General features: G+C 55.8%; 1 protein-coding gene across 2 annotated transcripts in view; it reads right to left on the bottom strand.

The window, feature by feature from the left end:
- PAX7 (paired box 7) overlaps positions 1–15400 on the bottom strand; it is a 99129-nt gene extending 83729 nt beyond the window's left edge. The window contains exons 1-4 of one of the 2 annotated variants that reach the window (XM_060035260.1): positions 15316–15400; positions 12567–12802; positions 11867–11996; positions 10705–10839 (exon numbers count right to left, since the gene is read on the bottom strand). In XM_060035260.1, the coding sequence (XP_059891243.1) occupies positions 10705–10839; positions 11867–11996; positions 12567–12802; positions 15316–15400 (586 nt within the window). The remainder of the gene's footprint in view (positions 1–10704; positions 10840–11866; positions 11997–12566; positions 12803–15315) is intronic. The other variant, XM_060035305.1, reaches the window with a different exon arrangement.
- Between the last annotated feature and the right edge of the window lie 467 nt (positions 15401–15867).

Below are 15867 nucleotides of genomic sequence, written 5' to 3'. Positions count from 1 at the left end.
GGGATTAGGCCGGGGCCTCGGCCCACACCATAGTAAAGCGCCACCAGGCATTCGCCCCTTCAAAGCCCCTTTCGGGGGTTTGGTTACTTTATTTCTAAAGTTGTTTGTATTTCTAAAGTGGCCATTGAGGCGCGAGCGGGGACAGTGCCGGGAGGGCGTTGAGAGGAGGGGGCGGCCCCAGCGGAGGAGAAACTCTCGGAGCCTCCCTCTCCCCCTCCTCGGACCCGCTGACCAGTTTCCAAAGAGCCTCTCCAGGTCCTGATTTCCTCCTGCCCTGGGAGGTGCGGAGAGTCTCTTATCCCCACTAATCAGATCGGGAAACTGAGGCTCCGGCACTGATGCAAGGCTCCACGCTACAAAATGGGCTCCCGGGACTCAAACCCACCACGCAACCAGAAGGGGAAAGGGGGTTTTGTTTTTGTTTTGGGGGTCTTTTTAGGGGGAGACGCCAAGGGGCATTGATCGCGTTAATCGCCCACGGCGCACAGCTCTCAGCGCACCAGCTAAACCTCTTGTTGTCGCCTGCCTGTACAGGCCATCGAAAGGAACGTCCAAACCCGAACACGATTCGACCCCCTGAGGGACGGAAGTTTAGCCCCACTTATTAAAGAAAGTCCCACAGCCTCTTTTCTTAGGGTTCACTCTCAACACCTCCAGTAAATCCCAGAAATGCTGGCGCAATAATTCAGAATCTTCTCCCACCGCCAAAGATGGGAGGGAGAGAGATTTTGAATTTTGGCATTTGCAGGCAGCTGGAGAGGAAGGGGTACAGAGGGAGTGGGTGGGGGACAACGCGGCAGCAGAAGAGGGTTTCTCCTAGCTGCGCCCCTTCTCCCACACGCGTACATTGGAATTTCTTTTTTTCTGTCGTACTTTTTAACCCTCCGAAGGGTGGATCCGAGCTCAAAAAGTCCAGACGTGGAGGTAAACTGTAAAGACGAGGATCGCAAGGGCGGGGCGGGCGGCGCAGGGGTGGGACTTAGTGCAAATTTGGGGGTCAGGTTCTGGTCCTGCGGCTGCACCAGCGTTGTCAGTTGTATCCGTGGTTACAACTCCGTGTTACAACTCCGGGGGATAGAGGCGCTTCTGCAGCCTTTCACTGGGAACGAGACAGTTCCAGAAGGTTCCTTAAGACGCCCCCTGACCCCTCCCAACCCCAAAGTTGTCGCTTTACACAGAAACTCGAGCTTCAATCTGATGCTCTTGTCTACACAGCCCAGATAAATTCGGTGCGGACTTCCTGGACAAGTTTCCAGGGAACAGGAAGGTTTGATCCCATCTCCACGCAAAAGCATAAACAACACACCGGGCAAACACATGTCCACCCCACAAAACCTCGGCGGAATGTCGCCCTCTCTTCACCTTCCTCAGTCACCTAGAGACCCGCGGTCTGAATTCGAACCCGAAGCCGTAACATCCTCTTCACCTGTCACCCCGCGCGACCGTGGAGAGGGACCCGAGGAAAGGTGGCCGCCCACTCGTCTGGGGCTCTGTCGGGTCTGGGTCCCACGGAAAGGACCCCAGAAAAGTTCAGGGGGCGGTTTTCCAAGCTACTTCTCGTGCGGACGCCCCACCCCCTTTTCTGTCCGATCCCGGGGCCTCTTTGATCTTTGGTCAGACAAAGAGCGCAGCGAAGGCCAGAGGCTCCAGAGCCCCGCGGCCGGGCTGCTCCTCCCTCCTCCCCCCGCTGGAACCCGCGGCGCTTCGAGGCCCTGGTTGACGCCTGAGATTCCCGGGATCAGGTTGGAGGCTGCCTGCCAAACTCAGCAAGGGCCCCCAAACATCCTGCTGTTGTGCTCGCCCGGAGACTTACCCAAACACACACACTCAGACACTTCATTTTCCCCTTCCCCGGCATTCACAGACACCCAGACACACACAGGTAGTCTGGCAAGGAGGCAGGCGCACGGGGAGACATAATGGGTCGACACTCACACAGACACATGCACTGAAGCACAGTCTGTTTATTTTCTGTCTCCACCACCTGGCTCAGAACTCCACGAAGTCAGGGACCTTCTTGATGTCTCAGGTATTCCTGGGCACTTAACACAATGCCCGGGACACAGTAGGTGCTCAACAATATTTTTACAGAATGAATGAAGAAATTGACTCCCTGAGAAAATGTTTCTCTTTTTTTTTGTTCTTTTTTTCCCTTTCTTTTCTCTCTCCGTCTCTTTCTTTCAGACATACAAAAGGGGAGCACAGCACTTGTGCTTATCTCTGCATATAACAACCTCATAAAGAAAGAACCCTCCAACAACCAAATGGGGATGGGAGGGTGGGATTCACTGCCTCTGTTTTGGAAGGAGAAGGAAGCGGCAAGGGCCAGACAGAGGTCAGGCTCTCAGCCTCACCTCTTCCCCCAGCCCAGCCCAGCCCACCCCACCCCACCCACCATCCATCTCCCCCTCCTGGGCTCGGGTTCCTTCTCCTGGACTCAGATGCTCCCTCAAGGATACCGGAGTAACCAGAAAACATGTGCATGTGAAGTTCTTAATGGGGTGTGGCCTCTAGAAGCCCACACACCCCTCTGTACGGTCTGTAAAATTCCTCCTGTGTGAACCTCTGTGAATAGCCAATTTCTTAGGTTTTACCCCATTCTCAAAGGGGTCCAGGTTCCCCCAAAAGGATAAGAATCTTTGTCTTAGTGCAATTCTCTGGTTTTTCATGGAAGGAAACTGAGACCCAGAGGGGCTAAGAGAGTTGTTCAAGATTGCATTGTTAGTGAGTTGGGGGCAGGACGGATGGTATACTTCCTGGGCCCAGCGCAGTGCACTTTGCCCCTCCCAGATTCGTCCTGTTGGGCTCAGCTGGAGATTGGGAGAGCAGGCTATCAGAGGCAGGGATCGAACACTCAGCCAGGAACTGGATCAGAGCAGCACGAAGCCGTCAGCTCCTGCAGTGCTGTAACCTCACTCTTACCCTCCAGTCTGCAGCGTCCCGAAGCTGGGGAGTGGGGATGGTGGCCTGCGCGCCACCCCTTCCCCAACCTGGGAACTTAGAAGGGGCGGCTGCTAAAAACCATAAGGCGGTGAGCCTCACTCTCCCGGCAGTGAAACCCGGACTGGGATATTGATTTAGCGGCGCTCTGAATAAGGGTTCTCCGCCCCTCTCGCCGCTAGTCCCGACGGGGCCAGGCTCACAGGCCGGCCCCTTTCCAGCACCCCGGTCGGAGCGCGGACCCCGGACCCCCGCCTCGGGGTCGGCCTCCCGCCCGTCCCGCCGGCCCGACTGGCTCTCCTCTAATTAAGCGGCGGGATCGCAGCGAGCCGCCCGGCCGCGCTGTAATATGATGAACTGCCTTTGTGACGGTGTCACCGAAAGCGCTTCTGATAAGGAGAAGCAGCGGAGGATCAAAAGGACGACAGCGGCTCGCCCGCCTCCCGCCGCCACCCGGCTCTGCGCGCTCGCCCTCTCCGCCCGCGCTCTCCCGAGGGCCGTCTCTAGGTCCCGAGGTCTCTCCTGATCTCCCAGTCCCAGGCCAGCCTTTCGGTGCCTCTGCGTCTCTTTGTCTTTCTTCCGGCTGCTCTGCGCCTCCCTCGGCCCCGGCGCGTTTCTCAGCGTCCTCAAACGCTCTAGGCAAGGTTCTCCCGTCCCGCACTGGGTCTTTCTCTGAATTTTCTCGTGCACGCGCGCTCTCTCTCTCCTGAAGCTCTCCTCCTTTCTGACTCTCTCTCGTCCCTCCGCTGTGGCTCTGGGTCTCCCAGGCCTCTGCCCATCCCTGCCTTGCCCTCGACCCGGGCTCGGGCCCAGCACACCTCCAGAGCCCGGGCAACCGAATCTTGGAAAGGTTCACGAGCCGACCCGCAGTCTCAGAAAGTCGAACCAATTCATCCTCAGCAGGCCCGCAGGGCTCTCCGGCCCTGGCAACCCGCGCTCACTCAGCTGCCGAATAGAGGGCTGGGCACGAGGGCCCCAAGGCTCCCTGGCCTGCCCGCGGGGCCTCTTTGGAGCGAGACTTGGGGTGCACACAACTTCCCCTCATCCCTCTAGAGGCTGCTGCGGCTCGCGACGCTTTTCCTCTCCCCCGGGGCTGAAGTTCCAAGTGCAGCCCACCCCTCTTTGGCATCCCCTTCCCTATACCCCTTCCTTTGGCCCTCACCTCCCCTTTGCCCTCGACCCCTTCTCTTCCTTCTTCAGGCCCCTCCCCTTTGCTTGCTCCTAGCTCCCCCTGTGCTCCCTCCAGACTCCCTCCCTGCCTCGCCTCTCCCTTCCCCCCACTTTGTTTGAAGTTCTGGAGAGATCTATCTACTAATGGGGAAGTTTCCCCCTTAGGTCACCGTTCTGCCTTGATTCGATTTGGGAAGGCAAGTTCCCTCCCTCCCCCGCCCGACCCCAGCCGGGGCCAATCGCTCCAGAGCAGGTCAGAAAGCGCTGACCCCATTTCCACCTTTCCTCTTTCAGCCAGAGTTGGGGGAAGGGGGAAAGGAGAAGAAAGGCCAACGACAGCAAAAATTGGGGGGGGGTGTCCCAACCTTCCAGTCCCTCTCATTCCCATCCCCAACTGGGTTTCCTAATTACCTCATTAGTCTGGAGTGGGAGAGGGAGACGAGCTATTTTTCTGGAATTCCTGGAATGTGCCCCCCCTTAGTCGTGGCCTTCAAGGCCCCAAAGCCCCTGGAGAACCTCCCCTTTGGGGTGTCTCTTCTGTGTTCTTCTTGGTAGCAGGAAGGCTCCCCCTCACCTGGCACTGTCTATTATGTGGTGTGAGTTCTATCTGGCTTTAGACTATGCGCTTCCAGGACAGAGCCAGGGAGGGGTCTTGGACATTTCATGCTTATATCCTTAGGTGCCCATTAGGAATGAAGCCTCATCAACTTTGCTGATGATGGTAAATAGAAACTCCAAAGAAGCAGCCTAGAAGGAAATCTCATTTGCTCAGTCCTCTTTCCCTATATTAAAAAATATGTGTGTATAGATTATTTATATAAAATGTAGTATGTGACAACTATCATTTTCAGAAAGACATTCTTAAAAAAAAAAAAGCCCCAATAATCACCATACTGCTTTAAGGCTACTGTTATATGTGCTTTTAAATCCTTCCATGTAAATTCCACTGAAAAATTTGGAAAGCTGTGACAGGGGAGGGGGCCGCGGGGGTAGGAGGGGGGAGGTTAATCCGGGTTTAACGCTGCGATGCCGTCTTAGGACCAGGGTTAGCCTGATTGCGTTATCTCTTCCCAACATTTGAGACGCCCATATTTCACCCAGCCAAATAGCTCGGAGAGCAGCGCAGACGGCTGCCGTGGTCGCGCCTCAGGAAAATGTGTTATTAATATCTAAATAACTTCCCAATACTGTCTGGTAAATCTCCCCTCCACCATTCCAAATGATGAATTCGTTTGAAGTCTTCCCCCAGCCTCATCTTTTCAATGTCCCCTCTCTCTTCTCTCTTCTTAAGAGCCAGGCTTATTTCAAACTGGTAAATATCTAATTCCTTTAACGGCTGTGCCGTGCACACGAGTCTTTTAGACGCCTGGAAACAGCCGGTGTGTGGCAGTGCGTGCCCGGAGGTGAACAGAAAACCCGCATGCCCTCGCAGCGGGGGACCCCACCCTGTTTAGAAATGCGTTTGGGAGACTGGGGCTGCGCGGGAACCTCAATCTGGGAGCTGAGCCCTTCCTTTGCGCGCCCCGGACACCCTTCTCCTGGTCCCCCGCGGAGTCCCAAAGGCATCCCCTCTCCCTAACGCGCAGCTCTTCCGCGGCTCCGGTCTCCGAGACCCCACCCGCAGCCCTCCGAAGGCGTCCCTCTCTCTCTGGGGCGGCTAATTACCCTCCGCTCGCCTGTTCTCTCTTGTTTAAACTTTGTTTTCTAAATGTCTTCTATTAGATTATGTTCGTTCATTCCCCCTCCAACCTTATCTCCTTCTGTCTCTTCTCTCCTTGCCCGTCACACTCCATTTAGGCACGAGTTTATCTGGCAAACAGTTTGCCGACTTTGTTTATTTACCGCGGGTTCTGGGGCTGCGAGCGCGCGCGCGCCAGTGTTCGCCTTTGTAATAGTTATCTCATTGTTGTTCTTCGTTAGTCCCAGCTCCCTCCACCCTCTCTCTCTTCTTCGGTTGGGGGGATGGAGGAAAGAAAGGGGGAGTCTTGTCAGCCCAGTGTGGGTTCGGCCCCTCGCCCGGAGCCCCCTCCCCCGAGATATCTGCCTCAGACCCCCGCACCCCTCCTCTCCGCTCACCCCATCCCCCCACCACCCCGGCGCGGCGGAGCCCTCACCCCCCTCCCTCTCCCCCTCTGGTCTCACTGAATATCCACCGCCGAGCTCTGCCTAAAGCCGGGGAATTGCCTGACACCCTCCCATCTTCCTCCGAGCCCCCATTATGCGAAGCTGATCCCACTCTGAACAGCCTCAAATCCCGCCTGGACTCTGTTTGATTAGATTGCCAACCCGGGGTAATCCTTTGATTTGGTGGAGTGTCAATTACCTTTCTGTAAACACACATTTACAGAGGAGGGAACTTGTTGGTATAAATCAATGCAGATTGTTTCTTGATAAATGGACTATCTTCGACCCCTCCCTCGCTCCCTCTTCCAAGGCCCCTCTCCCTGGAGGCCCCTCCCCTCCCCTCTCCCGTTCTCGCCCAGCCAGTAAACAATGCCCCTTCCAGGTGTGAAGCCGAAAAAACGGTGTGGGCTGAGGGGAGCCGTGCCCCCCTTCCCCTATTCATTCGCTCCCCCGGAGCCTAATTAAATTTGGCAGGTCCTTGTACACACAATCAAAACAGCTTCCTCCAGTGTAGCAAACGACCGAAAACCGCATTAGCAGCGATCGCAGCTCTGCCAAATTAAATTGTTTCCCACCTCCTTTTACAAGTGTCTCAAACCGACACTTCGGGCTCTCCCCTCCTTTCCGATCCTTCTCCGTCATTTCTCACTCCACACCTGTAAGTTTGCTGCTTTAAAAACAAATTAAGGAAAAATGCAAAGAAATACAAATCTGCCTTTCACGCACGCACACCCTTGGCCTCCACCTCAGATGGTCTTTCAGAGCGGGAAGTCAGCATATTCCCGGGTGGACTTTGACGTCGCCACTCCACCCCTCCCGAAAATACACACTCTTCTTTTTAATCTTGTGAATTTCCACCTTATTTCATATTGATTGTGACTGGCTGGGCTTCTACCCTAGAGACCTACGTGGCCTGATCTGGTCAGTTTCAGCCTAAACTTGAGCCTTGTCAGATGCAAGAGGCATTGGTGCTCTACTCTTTATTACTGTTGTTACTGCTTTTCTAAATTATTGCTTATTTCTTCACACTCACTCCCTCGGCTCCCACGGAGGAATGGTTTGACTCTTTGCAAACCCCTATCAAATTTCCCACAAGAGTCTCCCTGGACTCAGGCTGGGAAGATCTTTTTCTTTCCCCATCCCTCCTCAAATCCTTCACCAGTCGAGTCCCTGCCTGTCTCTCCCCTGATCCTCGGAGAAGGGGTGAGGAGGAGAGAGTCCAAGTGGATGAGGGCAAGGAACCTTTCCAGGTGTGCAGAGCATGGCCGGAGCCCCTTTCCAAAGCGGTCTGAGAATTCTCACAACCAACAATCCTGATAACTCAGTCTTAACAAGGATAAGAGCAAAAAAAAAAAAAAATATGAACAGCCTCATGAATATCAGCCCAAGGGGAGCAGGAGTGAGCTGTTCAGAGATGAAAGTGCACAGAAATAAAAGCTCAATTTAATCGCTTTAAAACCCTTCAACTTAACGTTTGTGCTTCAAACTCTGAGAGTGAGGACTGATTGCGGATAAATAGTTTCTTACCATGCCTGGAAGCTATTACACCCCTCTCCAACACAGTTTCCTATTCAGCAGTCCCAGTTTTCATTACCAGCTCTAATAAGTCTTAACATTATTAAATGCCAAGCGGACGATAGGAAAAAACGGACTCAGGGAGGGATCTCTCTTTAGCGCTTAAAGAGGAGAGCTCTTAAACCCCTTCTTCGGCGGCTCCCCGCCTTGAGAGAGGCAACCCCCGGAGAAGGCATTTGTCAAGAGCAAGAAGCCAAAACAAAGTTTGTGGGTGTGCACCCCTCCCCCTGCTCTGCCCAAGGGTATCTCTGCCTCTCCCCATCTGGCCCACTGGGGTGGAGGTTGGGAGGTCTTTTCACCTTTAACTTGGCCATGAAACTGACATGCAGGGCCTGGGAGAGAGATGAGAGTTTCCAACTGGGTGGTTCACCGAGATGCCAGCCACTGGCCAAGGTACTCAAATGCGGAGCTGATACCATTTGTCCACAGATGGAAAGACAACCCTCTCTCATCCCCCCTGTCATACTGCCCATCACACCCATCTACAATCATACTGCATATCCACATAGAATCCACGGCTCCGATCCAAAGGCCCGTGGGCAAACCGCCACACCGAGAGACATGCGCTTACACCGCCGTCCAGCTCCCAATCACAGGGCCCAACATGCCCACTGTCACTCAAAAACCACGGGGCTTTCTGGACATCAGGCCCACCGCTTTCATTTCATTTCTGCAACTCCTCTCCAGACTCAGCGCCAGTACTTTCAACCTTCCAATCTGGAACCTCCAGCCTCCTCCTTAAACCCTTGGAGACTTGGAAGTTCCTGGTTCTACTGCAGGGAAAACCTCTATCCAGCGAAGTTGCCTTTCTGCTGGTTTTATAAGCCCAGATCAGCACCGGAAACCCCTGGACTCCTTTGAGCCAAAGGGATTTCCAAAGCGAACTTGCTACCCTTTTCCTTTCCGTTACTTCCCTTCCCATCCCTTCCCATCCCTTCCCTTCTATTCTTCCTCAAAAGAAATTTATCTATTGTGCTTCCTTACAGACTGAATTGGAAGCACATTGGGGTATCCCTGCCACACACACACACACACACACACACACACACACACACAGTGTCTCCAAATAAAACCAAACTTCCTTCACTTCTCCTGGGGTACCTCTCAGAAGCTGTATCTGCTGCGCTGTATTTCGCAGGGAAAGACTATTCAAGTTCTCTCCCCCCCCCAAGAAAAAGAAGTTCAACTAAGTCCCTTTCCAATGTGAACTGAAATAAGGAGTGGGTCTCCTCCCCCCCCAACCCCGCCAGGGATCCCCGGGCTCTAGGCTGCCTCTGCCGAGCCAGGGGCTTACTTGGAAGCCCCAGGCCGCCTCCCGCTGCAGCCCCGAGGCCCTCGGCAGGCCCGCACAGCGGGACGCCAGGCACAGCTCGCTCACTTTCTTCCCTGCCCTTTTGTCCCCAGTGGGACTGGGCTCCACTTGGGGCCCTGAATGTCAATAGCCCGCTTCTTCCCCAGCTCCAGACTGCTCCCACACTGGGCCGCCCGTACCGCCCCCCCCCCACCATCCTTCCCCCTCAGACCAGGCCTGTGAGGGCTGGGCCTGGCTGGGAGTTGTCTTTGGAAGCGGGCTTTGTCTGTGAAGTTCATCTTCAAGGTTGGGAGAGACTACTGAAAGCTGGAGGGAGACCTAGGCTAGGAGTTCCAGGGAGGCGAGGAGAGGAGAACCCCCTGGAAGGAAACTCAAATGAAACTGTGCTCTTTTACAAGTTTCAGGGTTCAGAACACTCCCCCACTTTTTCCAAATCCACCATTTTTTTTTGCAGGTTATAGTGGCCACTGCCGTTCCTGTCTGCCTGCTGCCTCCCTCCGTGTGTGTCTGGAGGCTTAGCTTCTCTTCCCGTAGCTTCTTTTCCCGTCAGTCTACGTGACTTTGGGTCTTCCGTTTTTCTTTCTTTACCCGCGTCCCCCCTTGAAGCACACTTAACCAAGTCTCAAAGAGACTTGCGAGGGGAGTGGTATTGAGGAAGGACTCTCCCTTCTCTTGAAACTTACCCCGTCAATAAACAAAAGCACAGTCCCCTTTCCTGGGCGCGCAGGCGCTTGAAAGATAAAACGCCTTCCCTAGTCCATCTCCAGAAAAAGCGGGGCTCAGACTCCAGACCCGTTCGGCAACCACGCTAGCAGCGGGGAGAGGGCGTGTGGAGTCTGAATCTCTCTCCCGCACTGGGATCCTCCGACCCTGGGCATCTGAGAACTCGGCCTCAACTCCTGGCCCCGCCTGCGCGTGCCCAAGAGGAAAGCACCTCAAAAGTGCACCCTTCTGCCCCCTCCCCCGCTACCTCCGCGCTGTCTCGGTTCAGCCCCGGCGTCACAGGACGGAGAATTAGGCGGCGGCCCACGCGGCCCTCGCTAATTTTTATTGATTGCAGCGGTCAGTCAACTGTCAGGCGGGGTTTCAAGGGACCGTTTAGAGAGCGTGTGCGGGTCTGCTTAACAAATTCATTTAGGGAGCCGCGGGGCCGGTTCCTCTTTCCTCGCCCCCCGCCCCCTTGCCCAAGTTTCCTATAAATAATAGATCGACACGGACACCCGGACTAGCAGCCAAAACGCCAGCCCCGGAGGACACACGGCCCGGAGTCTTCAACGGGGTGCGCAGTCCGCGGCGCCCGGAGCCCTAACCCGCCGCCGGGTTCCCCGGGGGCGCAGAGGCCGTCAGGACCCCGCTCCGCCGTGCAACTGAGTCGCGGGCTCTGCACCCAACCCGGCCTGGGGGCGCACCGAGGGGGCGCTCTCCGCACACACCGAGAGGCTCCCGGCTGCTCCGGGGGCGGCGAGTCCTCCCGCTAAAGATCTGTCCGCCAGTCCGGGTGGCGGCGGCGCCACCACTGGCCCGCACCCTGGTGAGCTGGAGACACGGGCTCGGGCGTCGCCGGCCCCGGGACGGCTCCCTACCTTTGTCGCCCAAGATGCCGTCGATGCTGTGCTTGGCTTTCTTCTCGCCGTCGTCCTCCTTCTTGTCCGCTTCGTCTTCCTCCTCCTTCTTCCCGAACTTGATTCTGAGCACGCGGCTAATCGAACTCACTAAACCTCAGAAATTCAAAGGCAAAAGAGCGAGTATAAGTCGTTGGGGCCGCGGAGCGGGGCCGCGTGGGACCCTGGGAGAAGTAGCGGAGCCCATTTCCCCCCTAAATACACTCAGGAGGATTCACACCCATTCCCCCCCACCCCCACCGTTGAACATTTACGCCTACTGGGAGGCACAAGTACAGTCACTCACATAGAGACTCACACCTGGGGCACTCACACGGTCGCAAGGCGGTGGCAGAGGAACCCACCTAGTGCATTCCTATCACGTCCTTGCACACACTTGTGCTTTCCACTGTCACGTACCCTAGATGCACTCACACCCACACCCACCTCCCCAGGACCTCCCTGGAGCCCCTCCAGCCCCTGATGCTGTAGTCCCTACACTCAGGTGTGCATCCCAGCCCTGCACACTTGAATGCTCAGGTACACACACAGACACCTGGGGCCACTTTCTCCCACACAGGCAGCAAGATTCAAGGCCTCCACATTTGGGACCCACTGGTGGCTGGTGGCAGCAACAGAATAGAAATGGTGACTTGGAGAAAAAGATCCAGGGAGATCACAATCTATCCTCCTAGGATGGACTCATCTCTCTAGGCCACTTCTCTGAGAAGGCGCCAGGGGAGCTTCCCTTACCACACAACTTTATAGGATAACTTTTTCCGCATTTCCCTCCCCCTTCTCTCCCTCCCTCCCTCCCTTCCTTCCTTCCATCCTTCCTTCCTCCTCTCTCCCTCCCTCCCTTCCTTCCTCTCTCCCGTCGTCCTTCTCCCTTTCTTTCTTCCTTCTCCTCCTCTCTCCTTCTTTCCTAACTTCTTTTCTTTCCTTCTTCCCTCTTCCCATCTTCCTTTCAGTTCTGATTCCCTCCTGTGCCCTCACCCTCTTTGCGCTCTGGTTCTTTTCCTTCTCACTTTTCTCTGAGTTCCCTGTCATCCATCATCTCCCCTCCTCTCCCACCTCCAGCCCCACATGACCTGAGCCCTGGCCAGACTCCGGGCAAGTTCTGCTGGCTCAGCTGCCTTCTCACCTGAGGGCACGGTGCTGCGGTCACAGTGCCCATCCTTCAGCAGCCGGTCTCGGATCTCCCAGCTGAACATGCCTGGGTTTTCCCTCTTGTACTCCTCTATCTTTTTCTCCACATCCGGAGTCGCCACCTGCTTCAGAGGTGGAGGTGGGAGAGTAGGAGTGGAAAGATGGGGTAGGGGGAGGGAGATACTTTTAATATCAACCTCCCAAGAGCCCCAGGCCAGGCTGGTGGCTCTGGTCACCATGCCTCCATTCTGAGATTGGCTTTATCCTTTCAAGAAACCTGTTACTGGCTCCCAGGAAGGCGGCCGGGATTGGGGGATGTGGAATAGGGTAGTGATAGGTAATAAAATAGAAACCTAATTAGGACTGGGGTCCCCCCTCACTATTCCAGGCAAGACTGGGGAAAGATTACCCCTGGTCTGGGATGGTGATAGGGGGTCTGGGAAGATGTAGGGACAGCACAGGAATGCCTCATTGGCCTCTCAGGCAATCGGGACATCAGTTATCCCCATCCCTGAGAAATTCAAATAATGGAGGATGTCTGGGAGTGGGGACCCTCTTCCACTGTCCTTCCCATAGGAAGCATATAGACCCCCTCCCCGGTGCTGCTGGATGACACAGGGTAGAGACAGGGGCCACAGCCAGGATACCCCAACCACGGGAAGGCTGGCTGCCAGCTCTGCAGCAAAGACACTCACTCTGGGTTTGCTGCCGCCAATGGCCCCAGGCCGGATGGACCCGGTCTCCTGGTAGCGGCAGAGAATCTTGGAGACGCAGCCATGGGAGACACGCAGCTGGCGGGAGATGACACAGGGCCGGATGCCATGGTGGGCCATCTCTACTATCTTGTGGCGGATGTGGTTAGGAAGGGGTCGCCCGTTGATGAAGACCCCACCAAGCTGATTGACCCGGCCTTGGCCAAGTGGGGTGGACACTGGAGAAGGAAGGGGGAGATGAGGAAAAAGAGAGGCACAGGGTGAGGATGGGAAGGAGACACTGAGTACACAGGCCTTTTGACTCCAGTTTTGTTTGAGCCCCAAGACCCCTGAGAGCAGATCTCAGTTCCCCACGTTTGAAGCTGTGGTAGTTCGGAGGTCAGGAAAAAACCTGTCATGAAGCCAAGGGAAGGTCTGGCAGAGATGGAGAGAGGGGTCAGGGTTGGCTGCAAGAGTCCCCACAGATGCTGTGTGTCCCCAGTCCTGCCACACTATGGGAAATGTGGACACACCTGGGGGATCTGAATGCCTCTGAGAAGGAGAGGGAGAGAGACAGAGGTGAGAGGGCAGAGCCTAGAGACTGGCGGAGCCTGGGGACTCTGGGACCAATGGTCCTCTGGACCCACAGCTTGGGCGGCAGGTCCACTTGCCTTTTATAGAGGCCGATAATGGGTGAGATGTGGCCCATCTGGTCAGTTCCATGCTCTAAGTGGTCAAGTCTGATCCATTTTATTGAGGCCCAGAAGAGGTTGGTTGATTACTAGTAGTTACAGCCCTGGCCTGGGCAGCAGAACTGTCCTACCCATAACTGAACAGCCAAGGCACAGCAGAGGAACCAGCAACAGAATGCCGTTGGCTGCTGCTTCTGGGGGCACCTGGCTGTCCCTTGAGGGACTCTCCTTCCTTCCAACCCCTCTCAGAGTTCGAATTTCGTTTTGGGATGATTTGGGGACATGCCCCATTGTCGGCAAGCTTCTAATCAAATACTCATTTGGCCTCAAAAACCCATGAACTGTCCCTGCAGGTTCAGAGAGGCTGGTGCACAGATGGGCCAGAGTCCCTAGGTGTGGGTGACTTTGGGAACCAGGAAGACAGGCTCGCCTGATGTGTGCCAGGGAGGGGAGAACGCCTGGGAAGCTTTAATGTAAAGTCCACACAATTTCCTCCCAGAAGGTTGGAGGACACCCGGTGCACTAATCCGGCCTCGATCCCCCCAATTTGGGGACTCGGCGGCTGCGGAGATCTGGCAGATTAGAACGATTTCACAGCCGCCCGAGTGGAGGGAGCTGACAGTATAATTGGAAGGGAGGAGGCGGGAAGAGGCTCCGTTGCTGAGCTGTTCCTACCGCCTCCTCCCTGGCTCTGCCGGTCCCCACACCCCTCTTCGTAAAAGTAGGTGTCTGAAGCCACCCTCGGATTTAATCAGAAATCGTGCGTCGCCAAGTCCGAGTCACTCGGTCTCCGTGGCGGGATATGCCATTAGCGCTGGAGAGCTCTCCAGCGCACAACTTTATATTCAAGAGCCTCTTTAGCGACCGGCACTCGGCTCTCCTCAGTATTCTCCGTCATGTTGGGCAAATATTGTCCTAATCCGCTGCGCGTCCTCGGCCGCCTGTTTTACTTGCATTCGCTACAGGAGAGTGCTACGGCAAATCCCCGGGCTTGTGCGCTCTCCCGCCTGCGTGGTTGCTCGCGCGCACTTGATCACGGAGCCACTCTCCTCGCCTCTGTCTAATTCAGGGACCCGCGCCGTCTAGCTGCTGGAGGGACCCCCCCCGCCGCCTCCCCAGATCTCAGGCTGCCTGTCCATCCGTCCCCTCCTTGCCTTCTCTCTCCTTCACGCACAAGGGGCTCATATAATTATAAGAAGAGTAATTAAAAAATAAAAGTCGCACCTCTCTCTAACCACTTCTGACATCCTGGGCTACCTACCCCCAGAAGCCAAGTGATCCCTCAGTTGACAGGTTGAAGGCCTTCTATTAGTTTAAAAAGAAAACAAAACAAAAACGCAGGAAAGGTGCGCTCCCAGCCCTTGCTGGAGCCCGGAGCCGGTTCACCCCGGATGCCGGATATTTAGGGAGGACACATCACAAAACTAACACTTTTCCCTTGTCTGTACATTTCCCTGCCCTCTAGCCGTCTTGAGATCTCCCCCGAGAGATTTCCGGAGTTCAGAAGCCCGAGTGGAAACTTTTGGGCGAAAATCGTTACTATTTATTGTTTCAAGTTAGTTTCCAGACCCCAAAGCAGAGTCCTAGTTTAGACATAAAATATCACACATTGTTGGTATTTCGAAATACAAGGGGCTGGAAGACCATCCCAGAGGTGAAAAGAACAATTCAAAAGAAGAGTAGAAAGCACGTAGCTGGCGAACGCAGAGAGCAGAGAAAATGTTAGGTGGAAAGTATCTAAAAATAGCGTACAGAGTTGAAACTCACTAGGACTTGAAATTGACTAGGAGCCGAAATCTCCTCGGAGTTCAGCCCCGCGGGTAAAGGCCAGAGTCCTGGACCTGTGAAGCTGAGGCCGCCGGTGGGTGAAACCCACGCGTAAACGGACAAGTGTCGGTCCCAGAAACTTCCTGGGTCCGGCGCCCGGACTTGGATCCAGAAGGGAAAGGGACTCCCCTGCTGCCGCTGGCGCCGCCACCACCCCGTGAAGATCGCCACCTCTCCAAGGACCTCGAGGTCCTGGCGGAGGAGGGAAGCGAGGCAAGTCCAGACGCTCTTACCTTCCAGAGGAAATCCCGTGCGGGGATAGTTCTGCCCGGGAGCCGGCCGCATCATCCTCGGTACAGTGCCGGGAAGGGCCGCCATTCTTGCGCACGCCGGGGACGAATCCAGAGTTGGCGAAAATCGCTTCCCGTCCGCTCCCTTTACCCCTGCTGCGATCTCTTTCTTTCCTTCTTTTTTTTTTTTAAACCTCTTCCTCCTCCCCTCCGCAAACACTCCCTACCCCCATCCCCCCACCCCCGGCTGCGGTCGCTCGCGTCCAGAAGCTGGGGAGGGGGGTGAGGTAGGGGCGGAGGTTGCGGGGGGGGGGGAGGGAAGGTGGCGACAACGAAGTTCAAACAAACAAACACACCAACCCCAAGGCCTCCTCTGCCCGCTCCGCTGGGCCAGAAGTTGTGCGGGCGGATGCGCCGGGCAGGAGCCGGAGACGAGACCGCGCCGCGCAGCGGGGCTCGGGGGGGGGACGCGGCCGGAGTCAGGGCCCCCAGCCTCGGACTGGCGAGCGACGCGCTCTCGCGCTCCGGGCCAAAGTTTCTGAGCCGAGAGGCTGC

This window comes from Delphinus delphis, chromosome 1, assembly GCF_949987515.2.
Source record: "Delphinus delphis chromosome 1, mDelDel1.2, whole genome shotgun sequence".
NCBI classification, from domain to species: domain Eukaryota; kingdom Metazoa; phylum Chordata; class Mammalia; order Artiodactyla; family Delphinidae; genus Delphinus; species Delphinus delphis.
Note: the sequence above shows the minus strand (reverse complement) of the source record. Positions and strands in the feature narration are given on the sequence as shown.